Source organism: Aulostomus chinensis, chromosome 12 (assembly GCF_037954235.1).
Source record: "Aulostomus chinensis isolate RoL2024-O1b breed Wild chromosome 12, RoL_Achi_v1.0, whole genome shotgun sequence".
In the NCBI taxonomy this organism is placed as follows: domain Eukaryota; kingdom Metazoa; phylum Chordata; class Actinopteri; order Syngnathiformes; family Aulostomidae; genus Aulostomus; species Aulostomus chinensis.
In genome coordinates, this window is record NC_141331.1 from 11,291,427 (window position 1) to 11,306,809 (window position 15,383).

General features: G+C 41.0%; 1 protein-coding gene across 2 annotated transcripts in view; it reads left to right on the top strand.

Moving 5' to 3' along the window:
- Nucleotides 1-1,131: 1,131 nt before the first annotated feature.
- kcnh7b (potassium channel, voltage gated eag related subfamily H, member 7b) overlaps nucleotides 1,132-15,383 on the top strand; it is a 40,330-nt gene continuing 26,078 nt past the window's right edge. The window contains exons 1-3 of one of the 2 annotated variants that reach the window (XM_086220112.1): nucleotides 1,132-1,721; nucleotides 2,025-2,255; nucleotides 11,060-11,215. In XM_086220112.1, coding sequence (XP_086076238.1) covers nucleotides 1,646-1,721; nucleotides 2,025-2,255; nucleotides 11,060-11,215 — 463 coding nt within the window. In that variant the 5' untranslated portion in view covers nucleotides 1,132-1,645. Of the gene's footprint in view, nucleotides 1,726-2,024; nucleotides 2,256-11,059; nucleotides 11,216-15,383 lie in introns of both variants that reach the window. The other variant, XM_086220113.1, reaches the window with a different exon arrangement.

Genomic DNA, 15,383 nt, shown 5'->3' on the forward strand with positions numbered 1-15,383 from the left:
ATGGACAGCAAATTCAGGGGTCTTTTAGCAGTACGGGCTCCCAGTTGTTCTGTACTGAACAGACATCTGCTCATGTCGAGCCACGCCGAGAAGTTCGCCAACGTCCACGTGCCGAGAATAGAAACTAGGTAATTTTGTTCTTTATGTGGCACTCTCAGAGGTGCAACAAAAATGTCAGGTCAAGTCAGTATAGCACAATATCACAAATCATAAAACTGCCTCAGGGAACCAAAAACTACATGACATGGTAGACACTCAATATGGATGCTGTTGTGTTTGCAGCCCAAAACAGCTAAATGGCTCTGTGGGATCAGGATGTTTAGAGACTGTACACTGAGGACAGGTTATTTCCAGGAAGAGAAAATACTGTGGAACCTTATTAGTACCCAGAATTCTGCCTCTTTTTGGGATAAAAAATACATAAAATAACAGCAAGAAAATGTGTTGCAGGAGATAGAAAATTGGATTGCACGTTTAAATCAAGGTTGCGTGATCAGCTTTTACAGAACAGTAATTTTAAATGTGGACAAGGTGAGATGTTGAGAAAAAGGGAAAATGTCCTTATTACAGTTTAAATGTCATTTATTTTCAGGTTATTTGCAACCAACTCCTCAAAGTTTCTATGGATTCTCTTTCTGAATAGACACATTTTTGGTCAAAAACAACATTTTATATTTATTCTCTAAAAGAGACATCATTTATTTGTTTTTAAACTGAATTCTTGGACACAATTTCACCAATTCCTCTACACTGGGGACTTTGGTGATACAATTTGAATATGTTTAAAAGGTTTATTCTTGACATTTGGAATTTCTTTCTCCCGCATTTTCAACTTCGTTTTTAAAAAAAAAAATTTCAAACCTCTATCCATGATTTCTGAAAATTATTGCTAATTTTTTTCTCTGTCCTAAATAGTCTTCCATACAATTTTCAAGAAAATATATTCACCATCATTGAAATAACCTTTGGAAAGATGGATTTTTTTCATTGCGCCTTTGGACAACATTGGGAGAGTGCTACCATCGTATAAAACCACATTAGAAGCTCAGAACTACTAAAACGCCATCCTCTATCACTACTCTTTGTAAATTATCTTAAAAATGTACTTTGCTCCTGAACTGGGCAGCATATTGTAGAGCATAAAATCCCAAATAAGAGCTTATTCCGATTATACTCTGCACAAGGCTGGGAGTTATCCATCCGAGGTGGAGGGAACTAAGCCCCCTGGGAGAAACGTCACTATCCTGGGCATATCGACAACTGTCCGCTACATTCGCCTACACACACACACGCACACACATTCACTCAAACACACACACACACACACACACACACACACACTGCTACCGCCACCATTGAGAACGTCGGGGTCGCATTCTTCTCTAAATGCAAAATGCTCAGCGAAATGAATTTAACTCCAGCAACTGTCCTCGATTCTGGGCGTCTGGGAGAAGAGGCATTCACATGCTCCTGCATACAAGCGGGATAAAGAACTCCTCGGCGAAGTAGGAAGGTCATTTAAAGTCGTACAGAGAGGCTGCGTCGAGTACAGTATGGTTTGGGAGGAAGGGAGCATCTCCAAGAGGCAACATCTGTAACTTCGTGGGGAATTCAGGGAAGATCGCGGGATATTTTGAGAAGAAACATGCCTGTAAGAAGAGGTCACGTTGCTCCACAAAACACATTCCTTGGAATAATAATTCGGAAATTCGAGGGTCAGAGTGAGTATGTTTTGTTTTTTTTTTCATAATGTAAAATTACTGCTCCCTCATGGTAGATAAAGGAATATTAAAAAAGTTTGAACTGATATCAAGAAAAGACACATATGCACTTTTGTTGATTAATACAAAATGAGAAGAAAGTGGTTTTGTTGTTGTTTACAGATCATTTCTCATATTTAAGATACATTGAACAGGATTAATGATTTTATTTGTGAGCTGACACTTGAACTCCAAGGTCAGATATAAAACAGCTGGCAGCCTACAGTGTACACTTTTTTTTCTTTTCTTTTTTTGTCCCTGCAGACCGGAAATTTGTGATAGCAAACGCCAGGGTGGAAAACTGTGCAATCATATACTGCAACGATGGCTTCTGTGAGATGACAGGCTTCTCTAGACCAGACATCATGCAGAAGCCTTGTACCTGTGACTTCCTTCACGGTGAACTGACTGACAAAGATGCTATCAGCCAAGTGGCCCAGGCTCTGCAGGGGTCAGAGGAGCGCAAGGTGGAGATCACCTACTACCGTAAGGATGGTGAGTCAACGACCTGGCACGAGAGTGTGACAGCGTAAGACAAGACAGGTCCTTCTGTGACATGTTGCTCCTGAGAGAATCAGCTCACCACTACGTCCAACACCACGATGCGAGCTGTCAGTCTGTTACTGACCAGACAGAGTCACTTACACAACGTATCATTATCCCTGATATCAATAAGAGTCAGCTTCAAAGTAACTTCTCTCCGAAGGCTTACGCTGGAGGTATTTATGTATGTATTTATGCAGATAACTTTGATCCTCCTTATGGATCGTGGGGTTCTGAATAGATGTTTCAAAAGAGAGTCCTCTGCAAGGAAAAATAGAACAACAAACAATGTGCGTGCATTAGAAATATAGTCATTTTCCCTTCTTTTCAAGTTATGCTGCAGCTGTGTGAAATGTGTAATGTTATGACTCTGACTACAGATGCAGCAAGTCACACACGGTGAAAATATCCAAGTAACTTAAAGCAAAATGTAGCCGCTGAATTGAAGGCTATTTCTTGCCGTGATTATCGATATCGTGACATCAAAAACACAAACTCTACCAGGCGGAATTGTAACTTGCAACTCTTTTTTTTCATTTTAGATGTAATAAGCACAATATAAAAAGAATAAATTAAGCGTTTATGTCAGGCGATCCGACGTTCTTGTGCTTTGATGTACGACTAGAGTTCAGCAGCCGCTCCGTATAGTTTTATGACTCGACTATGAATACATCTGCAAAAGAAGCTTCTAGCCATGTTGTTGCGAGCAGCAGTCGCTTTATTAGATGGCGGATCAATTCACTAATCAGTTCAAGTGTCGTACCTGTGCTTTGCATGGAAATACACTTCATTCTAACCATGTTTGCTCCAACAATAACAGGGGTGGGGGTTATCATGGGTTAGTGATCTATCCTAGCTCTGGTATGAATGGTGTACTGCAGAGGCAACAATCCCAAGTCAGAGGGAATTAATGCGATGTTACCGCTCAGTGGCATAAATCCCCAGATTGACCACCTCCTGGCATGCTCTCACATGAGCTTTTCGTGGTCAGTATGACATCGTTGTGTGGAGTCAATCCAAAAGAGCCCCTCTATAGAGCACAAGAACACGCCATTCCATTATTTTTTTTGATCATGCATTGTGTTTTGTATTTTCTTGTAATTTTGTTCTTGTTTTGTACTGCGTGATAACCTCTAAGGCTTGTACCAACAGTCGTATATGACAGGAAAATGCTGTAATATTTTATTTAATCATAAGAAGCCAGGTCTTAAATTTTTAATTGTGAGTTTGATTAGATTCTAGGCCATGGATACATGTTTAATCTACCATCAGCAGCCACCTGCCTCGCCTTTCTTCCCGTTTTTCTTAATCGGGACGAAACCATGAGCCAGCTGCTACACTGCTAAAATTGTATTTTAGACACATGCAAGACAATTACACAAAACACTCAAGGGTGTGTTTGGCGGAGCATGAACAGCTTGGTTTTTTGACAAGTGGGATTTTAAAGCAACTTTAGCTTCCCATCCTCCACACACGGGCTGCACTCCATCTCAACGTCATGTGCCTGTAATGTTTAAAGCGTGTCGGATGAGAGCTCCAGAAAAAAGGAAAAAAAAAACATCCAACATAATCATCGCTTTCTGTCTGTTCGCAATCCTCCCTGGTGTGCATCACGGCTTCAAGACACAACTCTTAATACTCCTCGGAGGAATTTATAGTGAGCATGTGTGCTCATGAATAAAGATGCCAGGGCTGACAGTGCTGTGACTGGGAATGAGCAGCTTACAGAGCAAATGCATTAAACTGGTATGGAGGACGCAATCCTCACTCTTCTTCAGTTATAAGGAAATGAAAGATTCATGGCATCCTTGAGAACGATGATGGCCGTGTATTGATTCAAGTTGCTCTATAGGCTGATGGGTGAAAAGTAGTTCACGTTTCCTCTCCTGACTGCATTTTCAAGTAATCAGTACTCATTCAGATCAGTTAATCTTTTGCAGTAAAGCTCTGAATGTACCTACTGTTTGTCACGAATCGCACAGGCATATAAATCAGCATTAGCTGAGAGAGTTTTTAATGTTTGAAAGCATCTTTATTCAATTCCCTATTTTCAGTCGCTCTAAATATTTGTTGTGCTGCCTTAATTGTGAAGAGGAATTGCAACATGGCACAGTTTGTTTCCTCTCTCCCAACTATGGTGGGAATCAGGATTTTGAGGAAGCAATGTCATATCAGTAGCAACAAAGGCTTGACTCTTTTCCTCCAGCAATGATGCATAATCAATGAGATAAATGCGCTCTCTGATGGCTTCATAAAGCTATCCTATTCCACTGGGTGTAATAATACTTTGTACCTGAATGAGTCTTAACAAAAGGAAGCTGACACCGTGCAGCGGAGGGAAGTTAAATGGATAATGGCTACATAACAGCGGCAGCTTAGCTAACCGTGGTGAATGATCCGGGACATGTGGTATGCGTGGGTGCAGGGTTTCATAGGTGACTCCCCACCAAGGGGACTGAAGAGCCGTGCACCCCTGCTGAGGGTTTTAGAAGCAGGGGAGTGAGCGGACAGAGACACCGAGTGCCGACAGTGCATAAGGTATGCTGCGGGACACTTGGATGACTAGCCTCCAAAAGAGCACATCCATTTTTCATCAGCTCGCTGTAGTGTCTCACTGTAAGAGGTGAAGAGTGGAATCAGCATGTCCAAGATGATGTAACAAACTACAAACGGCACACAGATAGAGATGGATAATGGACGGACGGGTTTCTGTCAAATCTGCCAATAATTAGGAAGTTTATTGGTCTGGAGAAGGAGCAGCTGGAGCTTTGAACACTATAACAATACAGGTCTTGCTTTGTATTGGATTGGTGTATTCATCCACAGGTTATTTTAATCTCATGGGACGCTTGTGTTGGAGGTAGTGATCTAATATTCTTCTGCATACCATCTGTGTTTTTCTCTTAATCAGTTACTGTATGCTGAATTTAATTTTACCATCCATTGCACTCAGCCTGCCAATGTTTGTGCTAAATTAAGCAGAATAAAGGATCGTGTGGCAAAATATCATGACTCAATAAATGTAAGCGCAAATGAAATGTGGTTTGAGCTGCTAGTTATCCCTGATGGTTCTGGTGACACTGATTGAAGATGAAATTAGGCCAGGCTGTGTAGCTTACAGGAGTCTTCATTGGGGCTAGATATTGCCAGAAGGCCTAAAGACTCTAAACAAAGGGTTAGCTTGCACGGCCTCTCCCTGCATGCCCTAGTCCCGATTGGCTATGCCCCAGTAACATTGTGTATTGGCTTAAGCAGAATAGCCTTAAACCTAAAACATGTCAGATTTCATTACACAAGTCTACTACCAGGCAATAGTCTGGGGCTGTACTGTTTAAAAGCTGCAGTTATGGGTAGTACATTGGTAGAAAGATACAACAACAAGTCCCTCTGCTCGACATTATTACTCATGTCTCTACCTAAAGCAGATCAGCTTATGCAGATTAATATGAAGCCTAAATACATCATAATCAAATGAGGAGACCCCTATAAGATGCAGCTTTTCCTCTTTTTTTTTTGAATCAAGATTTAAAAATCTATAGTGGAACTTGAACAGCTATAAACAGACCGCAGCTATATTCAGCTCCAGTTTTGTCAGGTGCACCCGTAAAACCAATATAACAGCCCTTCACAGTGGTCATGTTGGAAGCTCTAAATGATGGGGCTGTTGAACTACTATACTTAAAGGTGTTCCCAATTTTGCACATCCCATTAATTAGGTTGGAAAATACCAAATGAACACGCCACATTTTTGGGTAATACACTTATTGTCCATCTTCCCTGGAGCCAGATGAGAAGATGGACACCCTTCTCTTGTGCAATAACGAGCTGAGAGCCCCAGAGATCGGCAGGGCACGAGTTAGCTTAGCACAATAAATGGTAGTGGATGGGAAGTGTTTGCATTCCTCAGTCAAAAGTTGACAGTTTAGGTTATGTTTTTTTCAGATGGAAGCATCCTCCTCCTCTCTCGCAAAGTCAGCTTAAAATTGTTATGTCATCACAAATGTTCCACACAACTCTAGTTTAATGCAGGCAAGGATTATTTAAAAAAAAAAAAAAGAAGGATTTCTTGACTTTTGACTGAGGTATGCTAACACTTCCCACCCATTACCATTCACTGTGCTGAGCTAACTAGTTATGATTCGATGTCTGTTGGTGTCTGTCTCCTTGATGTGCTCACAGAGGTGAGAGAGGTATCTGTCTTCATGTCTGGCATCTCACTGCTCACTGGCACAACAATTTATGGCTTCCAAAAAACACTTTTTTTTTCAAACAGGTTAAATAAAAACTGAATATGATGATTGTTAATGAATGGAGGATTTATTGCAGGGTTGTCATATCTTCAGTTCTACATATATAAACCCCAAAATTTGGCAGGTGATTGTATATTTATGTTAACAACTCTGTTTGACCCACAAGTCATCCGTGTGTGTGTAGTGTCTAAAAGGATCCCTTTATCAAGTGGCATTGTTTTTTTAATAATTAATGATGGAAATAGAATTTACAGTAATGAAATTTCCATCATGAAAAGGACACTTGTCCTCGTGCAACATCCTTTCATTCAAGCAGGTGTAAGTTAAAGTGTCTCGTCTGGTTGGCGAGCACGCGACATGAAGGGTAAAGAATAAACTGGTGTTTACTCTCGCTGGTACAAATTACAATTCTGTCAGTGTGTAGCAGCTGTAGCCATGTTTACAAAGTAGAATGTACAGTGTTGAATGGTAGGAGTGTCAGGAAAACTCCCAAACCAAAAGGATCAGCAGTCACATCCCTGTGTATAAGCACTTACCAGGGTCGAATTGTCATTAAATTAAAGTTATCATGAGAGGAATCCCAAAAGCATACTAGACGGTGGAATTACTAGCCCTACGTACATCCAACCGTCCTTCTGCAGCACCCTGCTGGTGTTCGTAGCATGAAGATGAGGTACAAAACCAGATAAAAACAAGTGGACTGCGGTCTCCTTTATGAGCAGATTAAATATTAAAAAGTAACATGAATGAGTTCTTCCATTTATGTTTCAAAAAAAATAAAACATTTATAGTCAACCGCTAATGTATTCCGTGTTGATGGTTTATATATCCAGTACATGGTTGGACTCTCAGATGGCATTACAGTTGATTGTATACTATTTCAGTGCTTGTTTGGGTTTTGTTTTTCCAGGAAAACAACATTCCCTTTTTTCTATGTGCACCAAGTGTAGCACACACTCATATGATATAAATATTTAAAATTATTTTCTTCATTGAATCTATTAGAGGTGAATGGGGGGAAAAAAGCGGTACTGATTATAATGTGACATCTGTAAGTTCCCTCACGTTAATAATTCACCGATGTACAAAATAGATTGAAACATAAGAATATAGTGATTAGGACGTATCATCAGATCAAATACAGCTTCTGCTGATTTACCTTAGCAGATAAAAAAGATGCTTCCCTTTCATCCATTTTGGCTGAAGTGACATTCAGCAGGAGACCAGATGAGAAGCGACCCCCTGTTGCTTAGCCTTTAAGCGTGACCATTGTTTTCCCATCTGGTGAGGTAAAACCCCATCGCACAACTATTAAAGAATCTTGCTTTTATGCATTTCCATGATGCCTAGGTTATCTTTGTGAGATAAAAATACCTCCCTGATAAGTGATTCCGTTACATCTGCAAAACGATGTAGCAGGGAGCTGTAAATGCTATAAGCAAACATGATTTCTAATTTGTATGCTGCTGCTTCTCTGACTAACCTCCCTGATTTATATTTCTTGTCTCATTCTTAAAACTTACTGCAACATTTAAAGCATCTGCAAGCTGAAGCAGTGGAGCATCTGTTTGCCTGCGTTTATGCACAAACAACTCTCTTTAACTTGGTTGGTGCTGTTCTGTTAGATACAGTCAAAGGTTTGCAATGTAGGTGACACAATATATGGATTACCATTTCACCAAAACTATAATCTTTCCCTCTAGCAATTTGAATTTGTTGCCTAAAATGAAAGCTCTGTTAAGGCTGAGTGCTATGTACAACATTCAGGCAGTACTGTATAAAGATTTAGTTCTTTAGTCTTATAGAAAACATTGTTTATGAATATTGTGTAGACTGTAGTCCAGCTGACAGTTCTAGGAGATGAGTGTCTTGCATAAGAGCAACAATATTTCTAACAATGTGGCACATTTATGAAAGGAAGGCGAGAGGTGGGGTTCACCCTGGATGGGTCGCCAGTCCATCGCAGGGCCATCAGGAGCAATTAGGGGTTCAGTGTCTTGCTCAAGGATCCTTGGACATGGTCACCGGGGAAAGTCAGGATCGAACCAGCGACCCCTCAGTTACTAGATGGCCACTCTACCTCTGAGCCATGCCATCCCTTAGATACTAGTACATGTGTATGTAAATATTTACAGTTTTTATATATCATCTTGAATTTAGGGATGCACCAATCTTGACTTTGTCTGTCTCGATACAGGATATCGCTATCTGGACTTTGGGTATCAGCCAATAACGAGCACCGATCTGCTATCAGGATTTAATTAACAAGCTGTGTGGCTCACTGTGTCTGTGTGAAGAGACTGAGATCACTCTTGATCAGGCTTGTGGCATCACTTCCCTAAAACAAAATGCATCATTCTAAATGTTCTCAACTGTCAGTTCTTATTAAATGGAAAAGGGAGGAAACGTGTGATCAGACTTAGAGTGGCAAAACAGTTCAGACCTGATAAATCACAGTTCACAAGTAATGTAAACAAGTTACCTGGTAAACGATCAGCCCTGTATCAGTCTCATTGTCGCCGATACCCGAGCCAGCTGTTTGCGTCACTGTTGGGCCGATATCCAATATCAGTATCAGATCGGTGCATCACTTCTTTAGTAGGAAGGTGACGTTTCACCTGTCTAGTGAGGAATTTGGATGTACCTTTCTTCAATGAAATACAGAAGTCAAATTGTCACTTGCAAATATACCATATGATGTGTCTTTGTCAGATCATCCTGTTTACCATCCATTGTTGTGCAGCATCGTTGCAACATAGAGCTGATAGAGAGATGGAATCAAGGAAACATAGTCTAATAGCAAGCAAAGGGATGAAGTCAACTATTAACCTCATTTCCCCAAATCCTACTTTAGTATATGCAACGGTCCTGGACAGGACAGAAGGGGGACATAAACAGAACCTTAAAATAGCTTTAATAGTGCTTTGTTCTGTGGTATCGGCAAGTCCATGTGGCTCTCTCACATAACATATTCAATGTTTTACTTAAATTAATGTCAGAATGAGATGTTTTTCATTCAGTGATGTAACTGCAAATGCATGTATTTTTAAGGAAATAACATGCGGGTAACAGTGTGTTGCATTTCTCCTTATTTTCTTTGTTTTGGCGTTTAACATCTTCTCTTACGATGCGAATCAAAAGCAAAACAAAATGTCCCCTTTTATAGAAGTACGGCGTACAATTAGGTGAAAGATTTCTGAGAAATGCAGAAAAGGGCTTTTCATGAAAAGGGGATTTTCTACGTTAAGACTCACAGCTCTCTAAGCACTGCTCTCCTACTCAACATGTTACAAGCCCACCGTGACACCGAGCAAGATTGAGGCACATCTCCTTGTCTTATGTACATGCATACCTAAAATTACACTCATATGTTTATATCTTTTTGTTCTTTTTCCTTGCATTAAAAATCACATTCTCATATTGTCATTAATGACAATGCAGCATTACTTAAGGGAGTTCTGATGCAGAAATCCTTCCAAAAGAACTCTGGCATGCTGAGGCAGACCAAGCTTGTTATATTTAGTCAGACAGCAAGTCTACTGCTAATGAATGCTGCTGGCAGGGTGTCTGTTGAGCCCTGAGGAGATTACAGTGAACGCTGGTAATATGTGTCCTCTGCGAGTACGAGCAACACAACAAGCCAGACAGAAAGACAGAGAGACCTACATAGAGAGCGGGACAAAGGGACAATTTTAGATTCATTGGCCAGTGCCAGGTGACAAATACTCCTACATTTGATTATTTCTTCTAAAAATAAAAATAAAAAAAACAAAAACATCTTTTGAATATGTAGATTAAGATATTGTGGTAATGTTGGAATATTTTCTGGGATTACAGGCCATCTCCTGTACTAAAGACAGTCACTGTGATATTGTACCCTATTTATGTTTGGTCAAGTGTTGTATTGGTGGGCAGTCGTGCCCGCAGGCATCAACAGCTTTCTCTGCAGTTGAGAAATAGTGATATTCTGGGCTCAAGACTAAGTTTAGATCAGGGTTGGTCTTCTGCTCTACTGCCTCACATGACGTTCAGTGATAGTGAAGGTTCCTATGAGCACAATCTAACCCTCTAAATTGGCAGTAATTTGTCCTCTCAGTTTATCTATCCAACTAAACTGTTGTGTGCACAATACAATTTTCTGCCGTTTTTGTGTCGGCTTCTACAAGGTTTGACATTTTCACACTTTGTATTGGTCACTAAAATAATATATGTGACAGCTGCAAGTAGCCATGCAACACTTAACATGTGCAAAAAACACACATATTCATGCACAGAAACTTTGTTTAACCCTTAGGCTTTATCTAGACTATTTAATATCTTGTGACATGCAGGCGTTGACCTTTAAATCAGATCAACCTCTCCCTAGTTTTTCAACGTCCATGTGAAACAAGAGGGAAGTGTTGGTCATTTATTTACGCGTATGATTTTTACATCATTTCTTTGTGACAAGGAAAAGAGTTATATGAGTCAACTTTTTTTACTTTTTTTACTTTTTTTTTTTTTTAGGCTCGGACTTCCAGTGTAACATTCACATAATCCCGGTGAAGAACGAAGAGGGTGTGGTGATGATGTTTATTTTGAATTTTGACTACGTTGCGGATGATGGAAGTGATAACTCCGCCGAGAAGATCAGCCCCACATCCCCTACAAAGTCGGATCAAAGTGAGTATTCGACGTGCTATACTTCTATAGAACTAAAAAAAAAAATGTCTGACTGACATTTTTTTCTCATGCTTGGTTCTCCATATCAGTATTTTTTGAAGTCTTTTACCCTCAAAGCCATGATCACGACTTGCTCAACCAATTATTCATTGTATTGCATCTTTCATGTCATGTTCTCTATTCTCCTTTACTCTTTAAATTAAAACCTGTACATGCATTGTAAGAGGGTGGCTATGGAAGTGGATGATTTCAGTAGAGTTAAGTCTTTTAAATACCGCACAGCATATGGTAGGTGCTACAATTAGCATGGATTTTGATCCGATTCTCTCTCATGTAACTTCCAAACATGTTGCCAGCTTCAATTACCCCCCTCCCCAAAACTGTGCATTATTTAGTTTGTAGGCCGAGGGGAAGTTTTCATGTAATAAAATGTACTGTGTGCACACGGGGGATGGAATGGCCTGCTTACACAACCTTGTCTTGATGAAAGTGTTTAATTCTTAATCATTATATATGTCTTGTGGGAGAGTAGCATATACAGCACTGCTCATTTTTAAACTAGATGTGTGTCGGGAGGTGTAAATGTCAATGGTATATTTCTACTCTTGTTATTGGAAGTACTCAGCATCTCTGCAGCTCAGCTATCCACTTCGTTCAGCATGAATTCACGCAAGGGGGCTTGCAGTCAGCTTGTTTGTGTGTGTGTGTGTGTGTGTGTGTGTGTGTGTGTGTGTGTGTGTGTGTGTGTGTGTGTGTGTGTGTGTGTGTGTGTATCTATAGGCTACTGTATGTCCCCGGTTCATGTGCATGCAGTTGTTAACTTGGCTAATCACAGTTGATTGCTTGTGACCGAGTGACCTGTGGGTAGATGGAGTAGATAAACATATGATGTGACTTCAGATTAGACAGAGTTCCATCACACTTAAAATGTGACCTTGTCATTGTGATTGTCTTTGAGCTTCCCTTAGATAACATCCAGGGAAAATAACTGTTTGTTTACGCTTGATTTAAGCGGTTTGACCAAGACGGGATATTGACAGCAGATGCCAAAAATAGAATGTGCTGATAGTCTCTCCCAGTGTGACTCTCATTTCCACTCCAAAGAAATTGACTATTCCTTCAGATATGAGTGAAAAATCCTTTGAAAAGTGTTTCTACCAAAAAATGTTAAACTAGAGCCCAACTGATATACAGTATCAGTGTAGCCAGTCATATCTGCCTTTGTCAGCCTGCTATCGATATATTGGCATCAGTATATGAAACCTTTTTTTTGCAGAACATAATATAAATACTAAATTCCCTGTTTCATTTATTATGTCATTAAAATAATATCTTCTTGGACAATAAAGTGTATTTTTAAACAGTAAAACATCTTGCAATGATTACATATTTTTGTCACATTTATGATGATTACTTTTGTGGATTCATTGCAAGGACGTTATAGGCTGATGTTTCAATCTTAGGTTTTTTTTTGTTTTTTTATCCCTAACATTGGTACAGCCCAAACAATATCCAGTATCAGTCAAGCTTTTGTAATTACAATATATCAAGTGACATCACTGGTCATTATACTGAAACTGTGTGTTTGATAGCCACGTATGCAGGAAAAGAAATCAAATGTATTAAAGTTTTGTTTTAATATGGAATGTTATTTTTAAACTCTATTACCCGTATCAGACCCAGAGACCCTGCGTGTCAGTCAGGCCCTGCTGACAACCTTAAGGGATGACCTGCCAGTTGCCATTTTATTATTTTGAATGGTATTTAGATAAGTGGTATATTACTGCCTTGAAATAGTAACGATACTTTCTTGTTCTTTCACTAATTCAGAAATGTCAGAGAGATAAATAACCGTTTACAGAGCTAATGGTGTATTTTTATCTGCATTTATATATTTTCACATTATGTGGGTGTCTGTGAAGATTTGTAGTCATTCGTGTCAAGGTTATCCAAGCAGGATGGACTCGGAGGCGACTGGCCTTGGTTGTAGATACATGAAGTCACTGGATTTGGCCTCTCATCAAAGGGGCTTCTCCAGACTGGAGTGGAGTCCCTGCAATTCAGCCTCTGCGGGGTTGTTATCAAGGTCATTGATAGCCCTTGATTCAGCACTGCTCCCAACTCCTCTCACGGCAGCCTTTAAATGGTTGCCGGAGTCACCTGAGGCTAATCGGAGTATTTGGAGTCACATGGGGCCAAATGTGAATGACTGAATCTCCCAGGAAGGGATGAGGGGACAACACTGAAAGATGGTTCAGCTGCCCATCATCCGTCCTACAACCAGCTATTGCAGATATATTCACATGGATGATTGTGAGGATTTTAGCAGCTGTATTAAATATAAAAGTCGATATTGTATTGATTTTTGTTTTAATGGACTAATAGCAAGCCAAAGGACCTAAACTAAACATTTTGCCATCTTTGCAAGCCTTTTTGCAGCAGCATTGAATTTTCAGCACCTACTGATGAGACAATAACCTAAAAAGTAATGGCTCAAATGTCTTACTCTGTTTTATACTGTGAAATACTCGGAAGTCGGTGCAATAAGAGCAGGAACAATATGGTCCAACTTCAAATGTCAGTAGTGCATACTTTTAGAGGAATTAATGAAAAAATAAAAAGGAAAATTTCCCCCCTTTAAAAATTGGCAATCAACTCGGTCAATCTCCATGCCAGTGTATTGTTGCAGTTGTCCAGCCCTAATAGATGGAAGATAAGTGATGTTGTTGACCTTTTTCCCTATTCAATTTTAATTTATCTACTTGGACATAAATAGTCTCCTTCACTCCTCCTTCACTCTTCTTTCAAACCAGAGGGCAGATTGAGGTCTCCTGCAAAGGAGGATATTATTCCAACTGCTGCCGCATTGAATGAAAAATAGAGTTAAACCAATACGGTCAATCCTAAAAATGTTTGATGTAGAACTAGTTTGCATCTATTATGCAAGGTGTAACAGAGCAGCTCTCAACTGTCTCCGTTCATCCTAACGGAGACATGGCTAACCGATATTATACTGGATGCTAACGTGGACCTGCGAGGTTTCACTGCGGTGAGAGCAGACAGGGACATGAGGGCATGTGGGAAAAGCAAAGGTGGAGGACTTATTATCTACACCAACAACCATTGGTGTAACCCTGGCCATGTCTCAGTGAAGGTGGTTTTGTGTTGCCCTAATATGGAGCTGCTAGCCGTTAGCATGAGGCCATATTACCTGTCAAGGGAGTTCAGTCACGTGATCTCCCTCTGTGTGTACATCCCTCCGACGGCGGACGCGGCCACTGCACGTGAAAGGATCCACAATTTTACTGCACGGCTGCAGACCCAACATCCTGAGGCCTTCATGATAATTTCTGGAGACTTCAATCATGTCACCCTGGACTCTACCCTGGCTGCTTTCCATCAGGTTGTTGACTGTCCCACAAGGAAGAACAGGACGATTGGCCTACTGTATACCAACGTTAAGGAGGCATACAGAGTCACCGCCCTCCCCCCACCGGGCAAGTCGGACCACAACCTGGTGCACACACAGCCCCAGTACACCCCCCTGGTCAAAAGACAGGCAGTATCTACCCGCACCATCAGGAGATGGGTCCTGCAGCAGAGGAGGCCCTGAGAGACTGCTACAACACCACAGAGTGGGATGTACTGCTGGGTGCACATGATGAGGACATAGATGGGATGACTCACTGTCTCACAGACTACCTCAACTTCTGTGCAGACATGGTTGCCCCCACCAAGACTGTTCGGTGTTACCCAAATAACAAACCATGGATAACACAGGAAGTCAAGGATGTCCTCAACAGGAAGAAGGCGGCCTTCAGGACAAAGGACAAGGAGGAGATGAGAGCAGCACAGAGGGAGGTGAAACGCTGCCTGAAGGAGGCAAAGGACTCCTACAGGAGGAAGGTGGAGCAAAAGCTGAAGGAGAACATGAGGGAGGTGTGGAAGGGCGTCAAAACCATCACCGGCCACAAAGCCAGGACCAGCACGGAGGGGGGAGGGGTGGAGAGAGCAAATGACCTCAACAAGTTCTTCAACAGGTTCAGCCAGTCCACCTCACACCACCCTCCAACGCCCCCCTCCCCCTCTGCAACAGCTGAGCAGCCTCCTCCCTACTCCATGGCCCACCGCCCCTCCCCCTCCACAGCAACAGAGCAGCCCCTCCTAG